Genomic DNA, 15,687 nt, shown 5'->3' with positions numbered 1-15,687 from the left:
TTAAGTCGCACCTGTTCCAAACACCGGAAACCAGTAGGTTGTTGTTGTTGTTGTCAAAAAATGTAAACAAACCGTACAAATGGCCAAATTATTCGATTGTTACAGTATTTACAACTTTTTAACAACAAATTATAAGAAATATATATAATTAAAATACATTTTTAACCATACAAAAAGTCATCTACGATTTTAACCCACCCACGACTCAAGGAAAACCCACGACTTAAGGAAAAGCAGCCATATAGCTTTAACAAACAGCCACAAGGTTCAGATCAAATACATGATAAATGCATTTCAAATAACCTGAGAGTAAAACCTAACTTTTTTTTAAACAAAAGATATATTAAATCCCTTACCAAACAGATCCTGTTTTGTCATTGGGTTGCCGCCATTAAGAAGTTGTGCTCCAGTTCCTTCGCCGAGAACACCCCAGCAGCCAAGCCTAGCACTTTCCTCTGAAACATCGCCACCCATTCTGTCAGACAGAGAAGCAACTCTCATTTCCATTGCATGATGAGCTTCGCCGTCGAAATGTCCCGAGGCGTCAACTAACTGGCCGCGTTGAATCTTCTCCGTGTGATCTTTAAGTGTTCGCACGGCTTCTCGGAGTGCTGCTTGATAGCTTACCTAATTAGATTGGATAAAAAATATGTTTCAAATAAATTAACGAAACAAAAACAATTATACTAGAGACATTTCCTAAACATGCACATTTAGATAAATGATGATTTTATTGAATTCTGTGTGACAAGTATAAAACGTTTCCCCATACTTCATCTCCAATGTTGTTCCTGAATACTTTTTCTGGTATACCATGGTCACTAATATCAACACTTTTAAAGATTAATGATGAAATTTGAACTCTGCACAAGCTTATAACGCTAGGTGGAACAAGAAGTCACGCACTTGACATTATCTCTCCGGAACAGACTCAATCACAGTGAGCCCTTAATTTTCACCTATTTTTGTTTTCATTGCTCTCACAGTATCTTCTTTATGTTTTGAGAATTTTAAAACAAGCTGTCGAAGACAATCATGCTCACATGATTTCACTTTTGCTAGATTTCTCTTAAACAGTTTAAAGTTTATTATTTTTCTTTATATATAATTTAACATTTTAAATAATAGAAGTAACAAACCTGATGGGCCTCTCTGTGTTTCTCGTCATCTTCCGCCAGATCTTCTTGACGTTTAAGAATAGCCTCGAATCTGTGACCTACTTCCCTGCGCCTTTCCAGCTCCTCTTCCAGGAAGTGTAGTTTACTATCGTATTCTTCAAGATCGGTCTCTGAGGCGATGAGCGGAATGCCTTTCATGTTCATCTTGGCGGTCCACATACCTTTCAATGAGTCCGTCTGCCCAGCAACATTCTGGAACATGTGTTTCACCTGAAATATTCCACAATAAAAATTGATAAATTATACAATACTCATACCTCAGCAAATAAAATTCTGTTGTTTTTTTCTTTTTTAAGTCAAAAGTAAATATTTTCAAACAAAATATCTGAAAAAAAATTCTCAATTAATAAAATAGTAAAAATTTTCAACCAAAATATTTTTATGAAACCTAATTTAATCAAATAGTAAATAATTTATCTGATATATTCTGACAATTCTCAATTTAATCAAATATTAAATAATTTATCTCCATGATCCGATATTTTCACACATATTCAATTTTTAAGCGTGTACAATAAGCGTCACCTCTTCCTTCTGTTTTCCGAGAGTTTGTGTGATGTTCCTAGACTGTCTAGCTAGCGTGTCATACACTCGGCCTGAACTGAAACCCTCGAGGTCCACCTGTCGGCTGTAATCCCAGAAATCATCCTCTGTGTTCTCGCCAACAGCTCCCATTGGTCCTGTAATGTGTATCAAACAAAAAGAAAATAAGTAAAGGGAAGTCACTGGATTTATTCATGAGCTAGAGTTACTGTTCTTGAACCATTTGCATGTTAGGAAAATTGTCGTCTGCTGAAAATATCACCTGCTTAATTTTTCTTATTTTATCCAATTTATCGCGAAATAAAAAACAGCCTGATACTATACAAGATGTTGAGGTATTTGGTCTGGTCATCTTTGTTTGTTTGATTGGGGTAAATTTCACACCGACAAAATAAAGAATATATGGTGACATACCAGATTTACCGGCACCTGAGTAGAACCACCTATGTTCCGTAAGCAAGGTAGACTGCTTCCTCACATGAAAGAATCCAAAGTCTCTGTTGGGATTTGAACCCACAGCGGTGAGGAGCAAGTGGTTTTGAATTTAACAACCTTAACCACTCTGCCACGGACGCCCCACCTGGTCAGGTACAAAGCTGTTTGCAAAGGCTGTTATGAAGTTTTAAATAAAAAATTCTGAATGTTACCTTGTTCAATAGGCAATGGTGGAAACATCTGATCATCCTGAATGGCACCCATATTCCTGTGGTATTTTCGCACTGGGTAGACGGTTGATCCTTTACTAGCATAGTTGTCAAAGTCATATTTCGATGTTTTCTCACGGTAGAATGGGAACAGGTACATGTTCTTGTTCCAGCCATATTTCTTGAATAGCAGCTATGAATTGCATATAAAACATTTTCTTACTAATTATGTTTAAAGTAAGTTTGGTTAATTTAGTATAATTCTGTCTCAGGTTTCCACACTATTCAAGATCAGTAATAACAGACAGTTTTATGTGTCTTCATGGAAAGCAGGAAACTGATATATCACATAATTATAGCCTAGTGATAATTTTCTATTCCTATCAAAGGGACTCCACTGAGGTTTCTTGACATGACTGGATTTTCAGCATTTTCCTATATCAAAACCTCTCATTTCAACGATTGACTATTCTAAACTTCAAGCTGGACAAGTCCATTTCAAAAATAAGGCATGAGAAGGATTAATGTTGTATATAATTCTAAGCATTCATGAAAACCCCTAATTTTAAGAAGAGACTGTTCCAAACTATAAGCCAGACAAGTCCATTACAAAATTTCAGCAAGTTCAGGCTTTATATAATAACATAATATGTAAATGAAAATCATACCAAAGCAATTATCATCAGGATGATCATGATAAGACCGGCTCCTAGAAGTGCCAGAATAACCGGCCAATCGGGTGACTGCAAGATGTCCTGGTTAAATCCAATGTTGTTGGCAACCAAGTTGGATGTTGTTACTGGGAAGAATGGTCCAGTCGTTGCACACTTCGCTCCCACCTGCATCACGCTTATATACTGAATGAGACAACAAAAACAAAATGTATAATTCATTAATTCACAGTAACTAACTATATATGAGATACTCTAAGCAATCGGAAAAAGTCTGACACGGTCGTAGATTTAAGCTTATAGCTTACACAGATGTTGGAGGTTGTTAGAGAAATGATGCCATATTTGGCTCTTTTAAGTTTAATGGATGAGGAATAACAACATGCAAATGAGTTATAAGGCACATAATAAGTAATGTAAATTGTTATATTCGTTTCAGCATTATGGGTAAATTATAGGCATACAGCAATTTACCTGGCCCTTGTGTAATGTAGGGTTGTCATTAAGAGGCAGCAGGAAGCAAAAATAACTCTCTTAAATGCATTTTGGACGGCCTCAGAATTAAGAAAACACTGTGTTGTATATGATGAAAATTAAAATGACCACCTCAAATTCAAAACCTGCAAAAAAAACGTTTATGACAACCCTGGCAATGGCTTTTTCTCAATTTTACATAAACAGAAAATAATGATTATTACCATTTTCTTGTACTGATTGGCACTAGAGTAGAAGACATAGGTTCCATGATCGTTAAACTTGTATGAAAACAGCGTTGTTGATGTTGACACCTGGGATTGTGCCTCAACTAGGACTCTAAATCCACCATAGTCAAACTTAGAATTGGTGTTGAACAGATTATTCCTGAAATTTGTAATTAACTATAGTATATAAGATATTCAATGAAAAAAAATTCTATACAGTGAGTAAAGGTAATGTAAAATATGAAAGTAAGAAAACGACAACAAAAAACCATCACAGAAGGTTGACATTTAACTTTATATTAAAGGCCCATTATTCCTCAGAAATGCAACACATTTTATTTCTCAAAAACTTTTAATTTTTGGTATCTTGTTTCAGTTTTCAAAGAAATACTCATTTGCCATATACATGAACTATCTTCTGCGACAAAAGCTCTGTTGGCAATAGATATAATTATAGTGTATCAGTATTTTGTATGGCAGTAAATTACTACTTTTTTTACATTTTGCTACCTATATGACACATAACTTCACATTCAGTGTTACTTTCGTCACATAACATGCCCTTAATACATTATTCAAACACTATTTAACACATGTTTGACATTTCTAAGAATTAAAAAAATATTGAATTTTTTAGGTATAATGTGCCTTTAAGCAAACTTTCAAGAGATCACCTGGGAAAAAAATACAGATTTCTTTCCATGTTCCTTCACTGGTCTTTAGAGACAAGTTTGTATGCAGATGTACACTTAAATATTTAAGTCTTAGGGGCATCCATGGCCGAGTGGTTAACGTCGTTGAACCACTTGCCCATCACCGCTGTGGGTTCCAATCCCGACTGGGACTTTGGATTCTTTTATGTGAGGAAGCTATCCAGCTAGCTTATAGAATGTCAGTGATTCTAGTAGCATGACTGTTCGTGCCTATGCACGGAAGGGCAACAAAAGTCTACCTCCACCAGTAAAGCTGGAACGTCGCCATATGACCTACACTGTGTAGGAGTGACGTAAAACCCAATCAAACAAACACATCTTACCTGTCATAAATAGGATAATTGTTGTTATTCACTGCCCACAACATGAGCGCACCATTTTCAAGACATACTATTGGATTCTTTATTCCGCTGAAAGTAGTTCCGTTAAACGTTCCGGTTGCCAGCAGTCGTCGGCGGGTGTATTGGTCTGTGTTACTGTCCTGCGTCGCATTTGCAGTAATATTATTTTTGATGTTATCCAATAGAAGGTTTGTAATGGCCGTTGTGTCCGGGTTATATACACCTGAACAAATAAAAATAAACTAGATTATTAAACAATTTGACATCTAACCACTATGTTAACAATCACTTTACAATGAAACTTACGTCTGATTGCAGCCATAATATAGTGGAAAAGTTTTATAAGTAACAAAGTGCCTTTTTTCAGGCATAACTAGACATTTAAGTAAAGCCACCATCATACAAAATGCAATTTCAATTTTTTAGGCATGACTAGGCATGGAAATTTAGACATTGTCATACAAAGTGCAAACTTTCAGGTATAACTAGGCATTTTAGAAGAGCAACCAGCAAATAGTATCATTTTTTTTCAAGCATGACTAGACTAGTATAGAAACCATTAAACAAGAGGGCCATGATGGCCCTGAGGTCGCTCACCTGTATATAGCCCCCCACCCCCCCCACCCGGGGCCAATCTTTACCCAAGGGCTTTTATTTGTTTATTTGAACAGACTTGGTAGACACCCATAAGAAGATGTTTCATGCAAAACATCTAAGTTCTAGCTCATTGGGTTTTTTAAAAGAAGATTTTTTAAGTTTCTACTATACACATATAGTTAAAAACAATGACACCCAGTTTTGACCCCCAGGCTTTTATTTGAACAAACTTTGTAGATATTTACTTAAAGATGTTTCATGCTTAATATCTAAACTCTAGCTATTTGGGTTTTTTCAAAGAAGATTTTTAAGTTTTTGCTATACACATATAAGGAAAATCAATGACCCCCGGGGCGGGGCCAGTTTTGACCCCAGGGCTTTTATTTGAACATACTTGGTAGACACCCATTAGAACATGTCTCATGCTAAATATCTTAGCTCTAGCTCTTTGGGTTCTTTAAAAGAAGATTTTTTAAGTTTTTACTATATGCATATAGGGAAAATCAATGACCCCCTGGGGCAGGGCCAATTTTGACCCCAGGGCTTTTATTTGAACAAACTTGGTAGACATTCACTAGAAGATGTTTCATGCCAAATATCTAAGCTCTAGCTCTTACGGTTCTTTAAAAGAAGATTTTTAAGTTTTTACTATATGCATATAGGGAAAATCAATGACCCCCGGAGCCGGGCCAATTTTGACCCCAGGGCTTTTATTTGAACAAACTTGGTAGACATTCACTAGAAGATGTTTCATGCTAAATATCTTAGCTCTAGCTCTTTGGGTTCTTTAAAAGAAGATTTTTTAAGTTTTTACTTTATGCATATAGGGAAAATCAATGACCCCCCTGGGGCGGGGCCAATTTTGACCCCAGGGCTTTTATTTGAACAAACTTGGTAGACATTCACAAGAAGATGTTTCATGCCAAATATCTAAGCTCTAGCTCTTACAGTTCTTTAAAAGAAGATTTTTTAAGTTTTTACAATATGCATATAGGGAAAATCAGTGACCCCCCCGGGGCGGGGCCAGTTTTGACCCCAGGGCTTTTATTTGAACAAACTTGGTAGACATTCACTAGAAGATGTTTCATGCTAAATATCTTAGCTCTAGCTCTTAGGGTTCTTTAAAAGAAGATTTTTTAAGTTTTTACTATATGCATATAGGGAAATCAATGACCCCCGGGGCGGGGCCAATTTTGACCCCAGGGCTTTTATTTGAACAAACTTGGTAGACACTCATTAGAAGATGTTTCATGCCAAATATCTAAGCTCTAGCTCTTGGGGTTGTTTAAAAGAAGATATTTAAAGATTTTTCTTTCGGTTGCCATGGCAACCAGAGTTCTGCATGGAATTAAATTCTTTGAACAATTTTTAAAGGTGACCACCAAAGGAACATTCCTGTGAAGTTTGGATGAAATTGGCTCAGTGTTTTATGAGGAGATGTCATTTAAAGCAAAAGTTTACGGACGGGCGATGGACGGACGGACGCCGGACGAAAAGCGATCACAAAAGCTCATCCTGTCACTTTGTGACAGGTGAGCTAAAAATGACTCTGGGCATTTATGTAAAGCAACCATCAAATAGTGCAATTTTTTAGGCATGACTATGCTTATAAGTAGAGGCTCTATCAAATTTTGCAATTTTTTAGCCATGACTTTCCATTTAAGTAGAGCCACTATAAAATAGTGCGATTTTCAGGCATGAATAGACAAATAAGTACAGAAACCATTAAAAAATGCAATTTTTCAAACATAACTTGGCTAAATAAGAAGTCACCATCAAATAGCGTAAATTTTCAGATACCAACAATGGTGTAAAATAGAAATTTTTCGGCACTTACCAACAAATCCCTGAGATGATTCGTCCATGGCGGTAAAATATACTGGAGATGACGAGCCATCAAATACGTTACATTGTGAAGATGTAAAAGCGTTCACAGAGTTAATGATAGCGGACAAACTGGACACAACAAACTGACTCTGAAAATGAAATATCAAAAATGTTAGCAAGAAAGTCAATACATGTACATAATAACAATGAAGTTTAGGGCTGTAGCAATTACTCGGATATAAGGGATTCAGACCACGACAATATGGATCCAGTTATTGGTTAGTCCTCTGAACACTGGATCATGATTCACACCATTCCTGTATCAATTAAAAATTCTGTAAACCTGTTAATTACTTCAAAACCTCATAAGGTCTCACACCCAATATCACTCTTTATCTATCAAAATCAAGAAGTGGCAGATACAGTATCCTTTATACAACCAAAAATGAGCCGCGTCACGACAAAACCAACATAATGGGTTTGCGACCAGCATGGATCCAGACCAGCCTGCGCATCCGCGCAGTCTGATCAGGATCCATGCTGTTCGCTTACCAACTCTATTACAAGTGGAGAAACTGATAGCGAACAGCATGGATCCTGATCAGACTGCGCAGGCTGGTCTGGATCCATGCTGGTCGCAAACCCATTATGTTGGTTTTGTCGTGACGCGGCTCAAATATTCTTTTGACAAGGTACTGGTGTTTCATGAAACCACATGACTACCCTGTGATCCATTAAAGGTAGTGAGACAAAGACATTTTTGCAAAACACATGACTATTGCTTATCATAAGGTAGTGAGGTCAAGACATTTTTGCCAATCCCAACACATCACCAATTTCTTTTCATAATTCAATATTGCCATCAAGTAGCCTTCGTTTCAACTTACAACAATATTTCCATTTGCATCTTTGACTTCTAGATAGGCCTCAAGTGGTGGAGTCGCACAAACGAATGTTAAGATGTCCCTTTGAGCTATCCTGCATTCAAGGTCACATATTTCTCGAAGGTCATCTGCTGTACATAAACACACCCCTTTCTGCTCAATATAACCTTCATATTCCCCAGCGTCACAGACCTAAAAATTAAAATGTACAATCATCATTACAAATATTCATTTATGGTTGTCATAAAAAACCCTAATTTGTCATTAAAAAGCCTATATCAGCAATTCAACCGCCAAAATGTGAGTGCAAGATAAAAGATTTACATAATGAAAATATATTGATCTTTCATGTTCATGGTCTACAGAGTACAAGACCATAGTGATCTTTTAAGACGAATAAACCAGAATGATGTGAGAGCAAGATAAAAGATCTAAAAGTGATCTTTTATGTGCGTGGTGTACACAGCAACATAGTAACCTACTCAATTTGTAGTATTGTGTAGTTAGATTTTAAGACACACAAACACCATACATAAAGATCATGTAGCCTCTTTCCAGCTTTCCTGCTGAATACGTAGAAACCTCCTGTGCCTTTTTCTTACACTTGAGTATAATCATGCAAATAACAAGTTTCGCGTTGACCTAATAAGGACAGGTCCCCAATGGGTTGATCTTAAAACAATTATTACATAACCAAACAAAATATACATACGTTATTTTCGCACTCTCTTGCAAACTGGGCAGGCGTTATACAACTGCCAGATTGTGTACGCCATTTTCCTTTCTTACACAATGGGAAGACTTCTTTCTCGCAGTCATCGGATCCGTATATCTCTTTATATCCAGCAGAGCAGACGCAACGACGGTCACTTTCCTAAAAGCAAAAACAAATCGTGTTTTTTATCTGCATGTTTAATGAATTCATCTTATTAAAGTTATAAAGGTGAAGGATATAAATCCGAATCTTACGAAATATTTTTTTTTTAAAGTTTATCAACAGAAAAATTTTATTGATTCCATGGTCATATAGTTGATTCCCGAAAAAGCTGTAACATAGAATGTCTCTGTTATTTAACACACATGAATAATGAACGTAAACAAAACAAATGAACGTAAACAAAACAAAATGTTACAGAACAAAATATTATTTTTCTATCTTATTTAGGATTTTATACGATTAGCAAAGACTTTTTGCATGCAAAACTCACTTTTAGATAATTTATTGCCATTTTTATTTCATACAAGCATTTTGGAAGTATTCTTTTTTAAAATCCAAACAAATTTTTTTGCATCAGATATATATAGCTTTATACACTTTAAAATTATGATGTTTTTACAGTCCTATTGTTTATCCTCTGAATAGCTGATAGAGAGAACTCAGAATGCCCCTTTTTTAACAAAATATTGCACGTAAACAGAATAAAATGTTCATAAACAAAATATCCTACCTTAGTGCAGTAATGGGCTAACTCCTTACATAATTCAATAGGAGTTTAACTTCAGCTTTTACTTCATTAAGTTGATGCTTTAAGCTTTTTTAATCAATAAGCAATTATTCTGTGAATGCACAATTTGCAAACATTTTTCTTCATATAATTGATTTGGAAGTCTTTTTGATCGTTTCTGTCTTGAAAATTTTAACAATAACTTTCTACAAGCTACAAGCAGGGGATATAATACCTGCTTACACATTAAAATATCATCAAACCAAAAAATCAAAAGAAATTACAATTAAAAAAACAAATTTGTTACTTTGTACACATAGCATTGTATGCATTACCTGCATATTTGACTTAATTCATACAAATAATGTTAATTTAACTTTATATGTCACCAACACAAAGAACTTTACTAAATTTCCCCAATTTAAAAGACTTATACCCAAACAACCTCATTAGGAAGACCATATAAAAGATCACATGATTTAAAAGTCTTATACGCAAACAACCTCATTAGGAAGACCATATAAAAGATCACATGATTTAAAAGACTTATACGCTAACAACCTCATTAGGAAGACCATATAAAAGATCACACTATTTAAAAGATTTATACGCAAACAACCTCATTAGGAAGACCATATAAAAGATCACAGACCTGGAAATCTTTTCCACCTCCTTTACATTCACAGGTAGGCTGTCCTGTCTTGGGTTGATCCGCCTCCCCGCCACATGTCAGACAAGCTTCGGCAGCCGTGACATGATTGAAATGATCGACGGCACATCCGACACAGTCCGACACTGATTTCTTTTCTTCCTGATTGTTGTATGTACCAGCCGGACATGGAGTGGCTTGACCCGAGTTCTCTGGACAGTAGTACCCTTAAATAAACAACAACAACCATAAATTAGAAGAAACAAGAAATTTCAATATGTTAGTATACTGAATAACTGGTCATTAAGAAACCAACATATAAAGATGAAAGTGATTGGATGTCACAAACACTATCAATATGATGATTACGATATTAATGGGTAATGTATGTGAAGTAAAAAGTTAAAATCTATAACTCATTCTCACCAACTGGGCAAAGATATGACCGCGTTCCATTAGGTCCAAATATATATGCAAGGTCACTATTATTTGCCACTGGAGTATCCGAAGTGGCTCGGTCAAGGCAGACAACTCCAGCTCGACAGGGGGTGCAACCGCTTCCGTCCGAATTACTATACGTTCCGGCTATACACGGTGAACAGGTGTCATCGAAGGTTGTATGTAAGGCACCGATCATCTCTCCATAACCGGGTGGACACATTGTTGGCTCAATAGCACCTAAACAACAACAACAAAATTTTATTAAGCATTACATAACATAAAAGGCATATAAGTCTGCATACTTCCAAAAAATACAAATGTGACTTGAAATATAAAAGAACGTAATAATGGTATTCCTTAGAATCCATAAAATCTAAGTTACACTACATTCTTCTAAGCCAAATTAGAGACTGATCTTCCCTATAGAACAAGATACCAAAAGAGACAGAGATGGTGTATAAACATGTACTGCATTTTAGCTTAAAACGCTATTTTATTTACTTGCAGACACCCAGGATTTTTCTACTGTATGCACTTGTGCATATAACTTTGCACATTATTACCACAGCGCTTTTCTCCTACAGGGCTGCTTCCTCATAGGAAATTTCTTGAAAATCATAGTTTTCCCCTAAAATTCTTCAAAATCATAGTTTTTCCTAAAATTCTTAAAAAATCATAGTTTTTCCATAAAATTCAATATACATCAGGGTTTTTTCTTCATTTTTTCCAAAGTTTTTATTACCTCCAAAAATTTAAGTGTATGGTTCTTTAAAAGGCTGTATACTAACTAACACAAAATATTTATCTGGAAACAGTTAATTTATAATTATCTACTACACAAACTTTTTTGTGACAGTTTGTGTAGTAGATAATTATAACACAAAATACATGTACATATAACTAAATTTATACACTTTCAGTTCAAAGATTCACAACATTACCTGCATCTGTACAGTTGCATGTGTCAAAGTAGTTGCCCGTGCAGTAGCTGCCCGAGGGACAACTGGTTGGCTCTGTCGAGTTTTCTGGGCAATAGTAAGCCGGTGGACAAGAAATTTCAGTCTCAGAGTTGTTACAATAGTAGCCTGAAAATGAAAAACATAGAAAGAATTTACATTTTGAATCAAACTCTTACTGTTGATGACTGTAATAATAAAATCCTTTGATTTTCAACATTAACTTTGTTTCTTTATGACAAGATATGACATTTTGTTCGTATTTTGTTGAATTCAAAATGATAACATTACATATCCTAATATCGAATAATTATTTTCGTTAGGGTGATACAATTCACGATCAGATAGGAAAAAGATACATTGTTGGGTACAACTAAAATACAAACAAATTGTCAGAACTTGCTATAAAAAACTAAAGAAATATTTAGAATTAATTTAGAACTTTTTCGCCCCTTTTTCAAATACAAAGCTTTTACTGGTTATTGAATTTCATAACCAGGTTTTTAACTAAAAACCAAACGAACCCATTTAAAAGGATAAAAGTGACACCCCTAATTAAAATAATATTGTCACCTTAGTGCTATAACTGATTAACTCCTTTTTAATTTAAAAGAACTTATAATGTTACTGCACTAAGGTGACAAATTATGTATGTAAAAAACACGTACCTGCTCTACATTCCCTGATAATAGCGGCCCCCTCTGGACAATATGTACCATCCACGCATGGGATACCAGAATATGTCATGTTCATATCTGGACAATATGACCCTGCCGGACACGGGAAACAATCTAGTTCACTTTCCGCTGCAACGACATCCCTGCGAAGAAATAACGAAAATATATTCACTGACCAGTTTGTATTTACAGCAATGCTTTGGCTGGAGCAAACACTTATTTTTCATAAATGTTTCTTTTAAACAGCATAAAAACATATTTTCACTTAAAGGACCATTTATCGAAATAAAATTTTTTCATTTGTAAACTTCAGGAAAAAAACAACTACATTTTTCACTGTCAGTGTATTGAGTTTATAATTGGAAAAAGATTGAAAAGGCACCCAACGTGAATTATTCGAGCGATATTGGAGACATCGAGTAGAATTAACACTTTGATAGAGTACAGTTAGGTACATGTCCAGAAATACCAAGGTCTCTCTGATTTATCGGAAAAAAATAGACTGTACTGGACTAAAATGATAACAGCCGGAAAACTGCTAGAGTACGGAATCGCCAAGAAACCAGTATATATATTTTCATCAAATCACATAGAAACAGATAAAAAGATGTTTCTAAAAAGTCAAAACTGCAAATATCTAAGCATCATAACTTACCTATAAGTTCCTATAGGACATGATTCTGGAACAATTGTTGCATTAGGACAGAAGTATCCAAGAGGACATGGGTTGACGGTGTAATTTGCAAGAGCTAGACTATCACAGAAATATCCAGCCGGACATGGCAAACATGCGCTTGAGTCACTCATTCCGGTCTTATCATTGTATGTTCCGTTCGGACACATTTCTGGATCCTCATTAACCCGACAATACCATCCCGCCCAGCACGGTTCCGCAACCGTTGAATTTTCCACACATATACTACCACCAGGACATGGTTGACATTCAGCCTGAGATACTGCACCAGTTTTACTGATAAAAGAGTTCGGTGGACACACTGCCGGTGTAATGATTCCTTCGGTGCAGTAGTAACCATATGGACATGGTCCGCCATTCGGCATGTAGCTATCGTCAGGATCTGGGGCGCCCATTCCGACATAACATATAAATCCTGCTGAGCATGGGCCAGAGATATTACCTCCAGTACAGTAGCTACCTATAATATATAAGTAGAAATGAAATTATTTTTCTCAAGCCTTACATGAAATTGTAAAGAATCAACTCTTTGCTGTTATTCTAATTTAAAATACAGTATCCAATTTATTTTTCTGGCAAACAAGACATAAAATTTCAACAAAAAAAATGTGTACCGATATAATTCTCTTGTCTTCAAAAATGATAGGTTGACCCCTTAACAAATTAGTATAATTATCTATCAAGTTATCATGTATAACGATTTTTTAAAAATCAAAACAAAAAAACAAAAAAACCCAGCTGTGTTCTATTATTAAATTTGTGAATAAAGGACTATTTATTTACCTGAAACACAATCGGCACAATCTTCTGGTTTTTCAAGTCCTGTAGTTGTATCAGTTGTGTATGTTCCATTAGGACAAAGCAGAGGTGTAGCCGAGCCAACCGGACAGTACGAGTACGCGGGACAATCAACTGGTATGCTTGTATTTTGTGGACAATAATGTCCTATTGTACACTGCAGACATGACGTTTCACCTTGATTTGGCTGGTATGTTCCTGGATCGCATCCAATGGGGTCTGCAGTTTCCTGTAGACAGTAAAATCCAGCGGGACATAAATAAGATGTTGGTTGCGGATTGTCAATATCGGCTGATGATGGACAGTAATATCCAGGGTCACATACGCCCGCCGGACCGGTGGATGCCAGAGCATTACAATACTTGCCTCCCGCGCAAGGGTAACAGTCTGCCCGACCAGCCCCATGTGTTTCATTTCGCATAGTTCCCAATGGGCACGGAACAGAAGCAGTTGTACCTAGAAAGAAAAAAATACATGTTATATACAGAACCTAACTACAATATAAAGGTTTAAACATTTTGCCCAAGATCACCTGTTTCATTAACTTGTTCTATATAATAAACATACATTTTAATAACAGCCAAGTATTGCATTTTAAATAATTTTTCATGACAAAATGCCGAAAATATGAGGTAGATCTACCAAAATATTAAGTCATCTAATTTTGATTTAAAATTCCCCAAAAATACCTTCATCGCAGTAATGAGCAATTGGACATGGTCCATTAACTCCATCGTCTGGTGTTGGCGTAGTTGCGTTGCCGAGGCACAAATAACCAGCACTACAGTTTCCGGCTGGTGCAGACAGTCCAGGTACGTTGCAATATTCGCCTGGTCCACATGGGAGACATTCATCGGACGCGGATACAGCCTCACTTGGATTATACGTTCCTATAGAAAATTGTAATAATATGACAAATTTACCATTAAGTACGATTATTTCCCATAATGTATAGATCATAGGCGATAATATGACTTTCATGTATACACACTGTACAATTTAAGTACAAAATAGAAAACTATGTACGCCTTCCAATAAAATAGTGTATCATAATAATGGTAGCTATAGTCTCAGTATGAACGACAATTTGACAGATATATAAGTATACTAGCATAGAAAAATGTATAGTTTATAGGCAATAATTTGGATTTTACCAATTAATAAAGAAAATATTCAATTTTCAATATGAATTACATTTATTTTTCTCTTCTTTTTTTTTTTCCTTTTTAAAGATTTCTGACATTCATTCAGTATGAATGGAAAATAACTTGAAATATATACAAAATCCTCGCACAAATTTTAGTTAGAACTATAAACAATAAACATGATAAGTACTGTACCACTTTTTTTTAGCTTTACGTTAATTTAAAATATATTTTACCTGTTGGGCAAGGTTCACCATTGTCTACAGTTCCGTTTAGACAGTAATAACCGGCAGGGCACGGTAACGTCTGATTCATTGCTAGATCCGGACAAGATGTTCCGGCTTCACAGAACTTGCATTCACCTTGACCTGTCTGTGGCTGGTACTGACCCCTCGGGCAGGCGGTCTCAAGAACGGCACCTTCAAGGCAGTAATATCCGGCTGGGCAGATATAACCAATGTTTCCGTCTGTTGGATTAGGGACGTCAGATCCAGTTTTACAAATGTAGCCCGCGTTACATGGTAAACTAAAACCTAAAATATAAAAAAAATTATGTAAATTAATTCAATCTTTCTTTATTCAAGAACAATAAACAAATGTTATTAATTAAAGTAACAAAACATGTAAAACCCAAAAAGAATTAAGATGGAATTAAAAAACGAATTTCAAAAAAATCTGATAGAATGATAATTCAATAGGATTCATTCATTATACACTTAAAGATATTTAATAATTTAATGTTATTCACAAAATTATATCTCTTCAAAATTATTTGCTTTTTTT

General features: G+C 35.5%; 1 protein-coding gene across 1 annotated transcript in view; it reads right to left on the bottom strand.

Moving 5' to 3' along the window:
• LOC132722710 (uncharacterized) overlaps positions 1 to 15,687 on the bottom strand; it is a 136,736-nt gene that overhangs the window by 26,395 nt on the left and 94,654 nt on the right. Inside the window, 18 exon segments of the mRNA XM_060707239.1 lie at positions 357 to 627; positions 1,140 to 1,388; positions 1,704 to 1,858; positions 2,369 to 2,558; positions 3,034 to 3,222; positions 3,735 to 3,897; positions 4,774 to 5,014; positions 7,226 to 7,364; positions 8,103 to 8,291; positions 8,812 to 8,973; positions 10,197 to 10,420; positions 10,620 to 10,871; positions 11,576 to 11,719; positions 12,259 to 12,410; positions 12,923 to 13,421; positions 13,745 to 14,215; positions 14,449 to 14,649; positions 15,141 to 15,437. Of these exon segments, the coding sequence (XP_060563222.1) occupies positions 357 to 627; positions 1,140 to 1,388; positions 1,704 to 1,858; positions 2,369 to 2,558; positions 3,034 to 3,222; positions 3,735 to 3,897; positions 4,774 to 5,014; positions 7,226 to 7,364; positions 8,103 to 8,291; positions 8,812 to 8,973; positions 10,197 to 10,420; positions 10,620 to 10,871; positions 11,576 to 11,719; positions 12,259 to 12,410; positions 12,923 to 13,421; positions 13,745 to 14,215; positions 14,449 to 14,649; positions 15,141 to 15,437 (4,188 nt within the window).

The sequence above is a fragment of the Ruditapes philippinarum genome, unplaced genomic scaffold, assembly GCF_026571515.1.
Source record: "Ruditapes philippinarum isolate M1 unplaced genomic scaffold, ASM2657151v2 ctg3472_1_1_1_1, whole genome shotgun sequence".
Lineage (NCBI taxonomy): Eukaryota > Metazoa > Mollusca > Bivalvia > Venerida > Veneridae > Ruditapes > Ruditapes philippinarum.
Note: the sequence above shows the minus strand (reverse complement) of the source record. Positions and strands in the feature narration are given on the sequence as shown.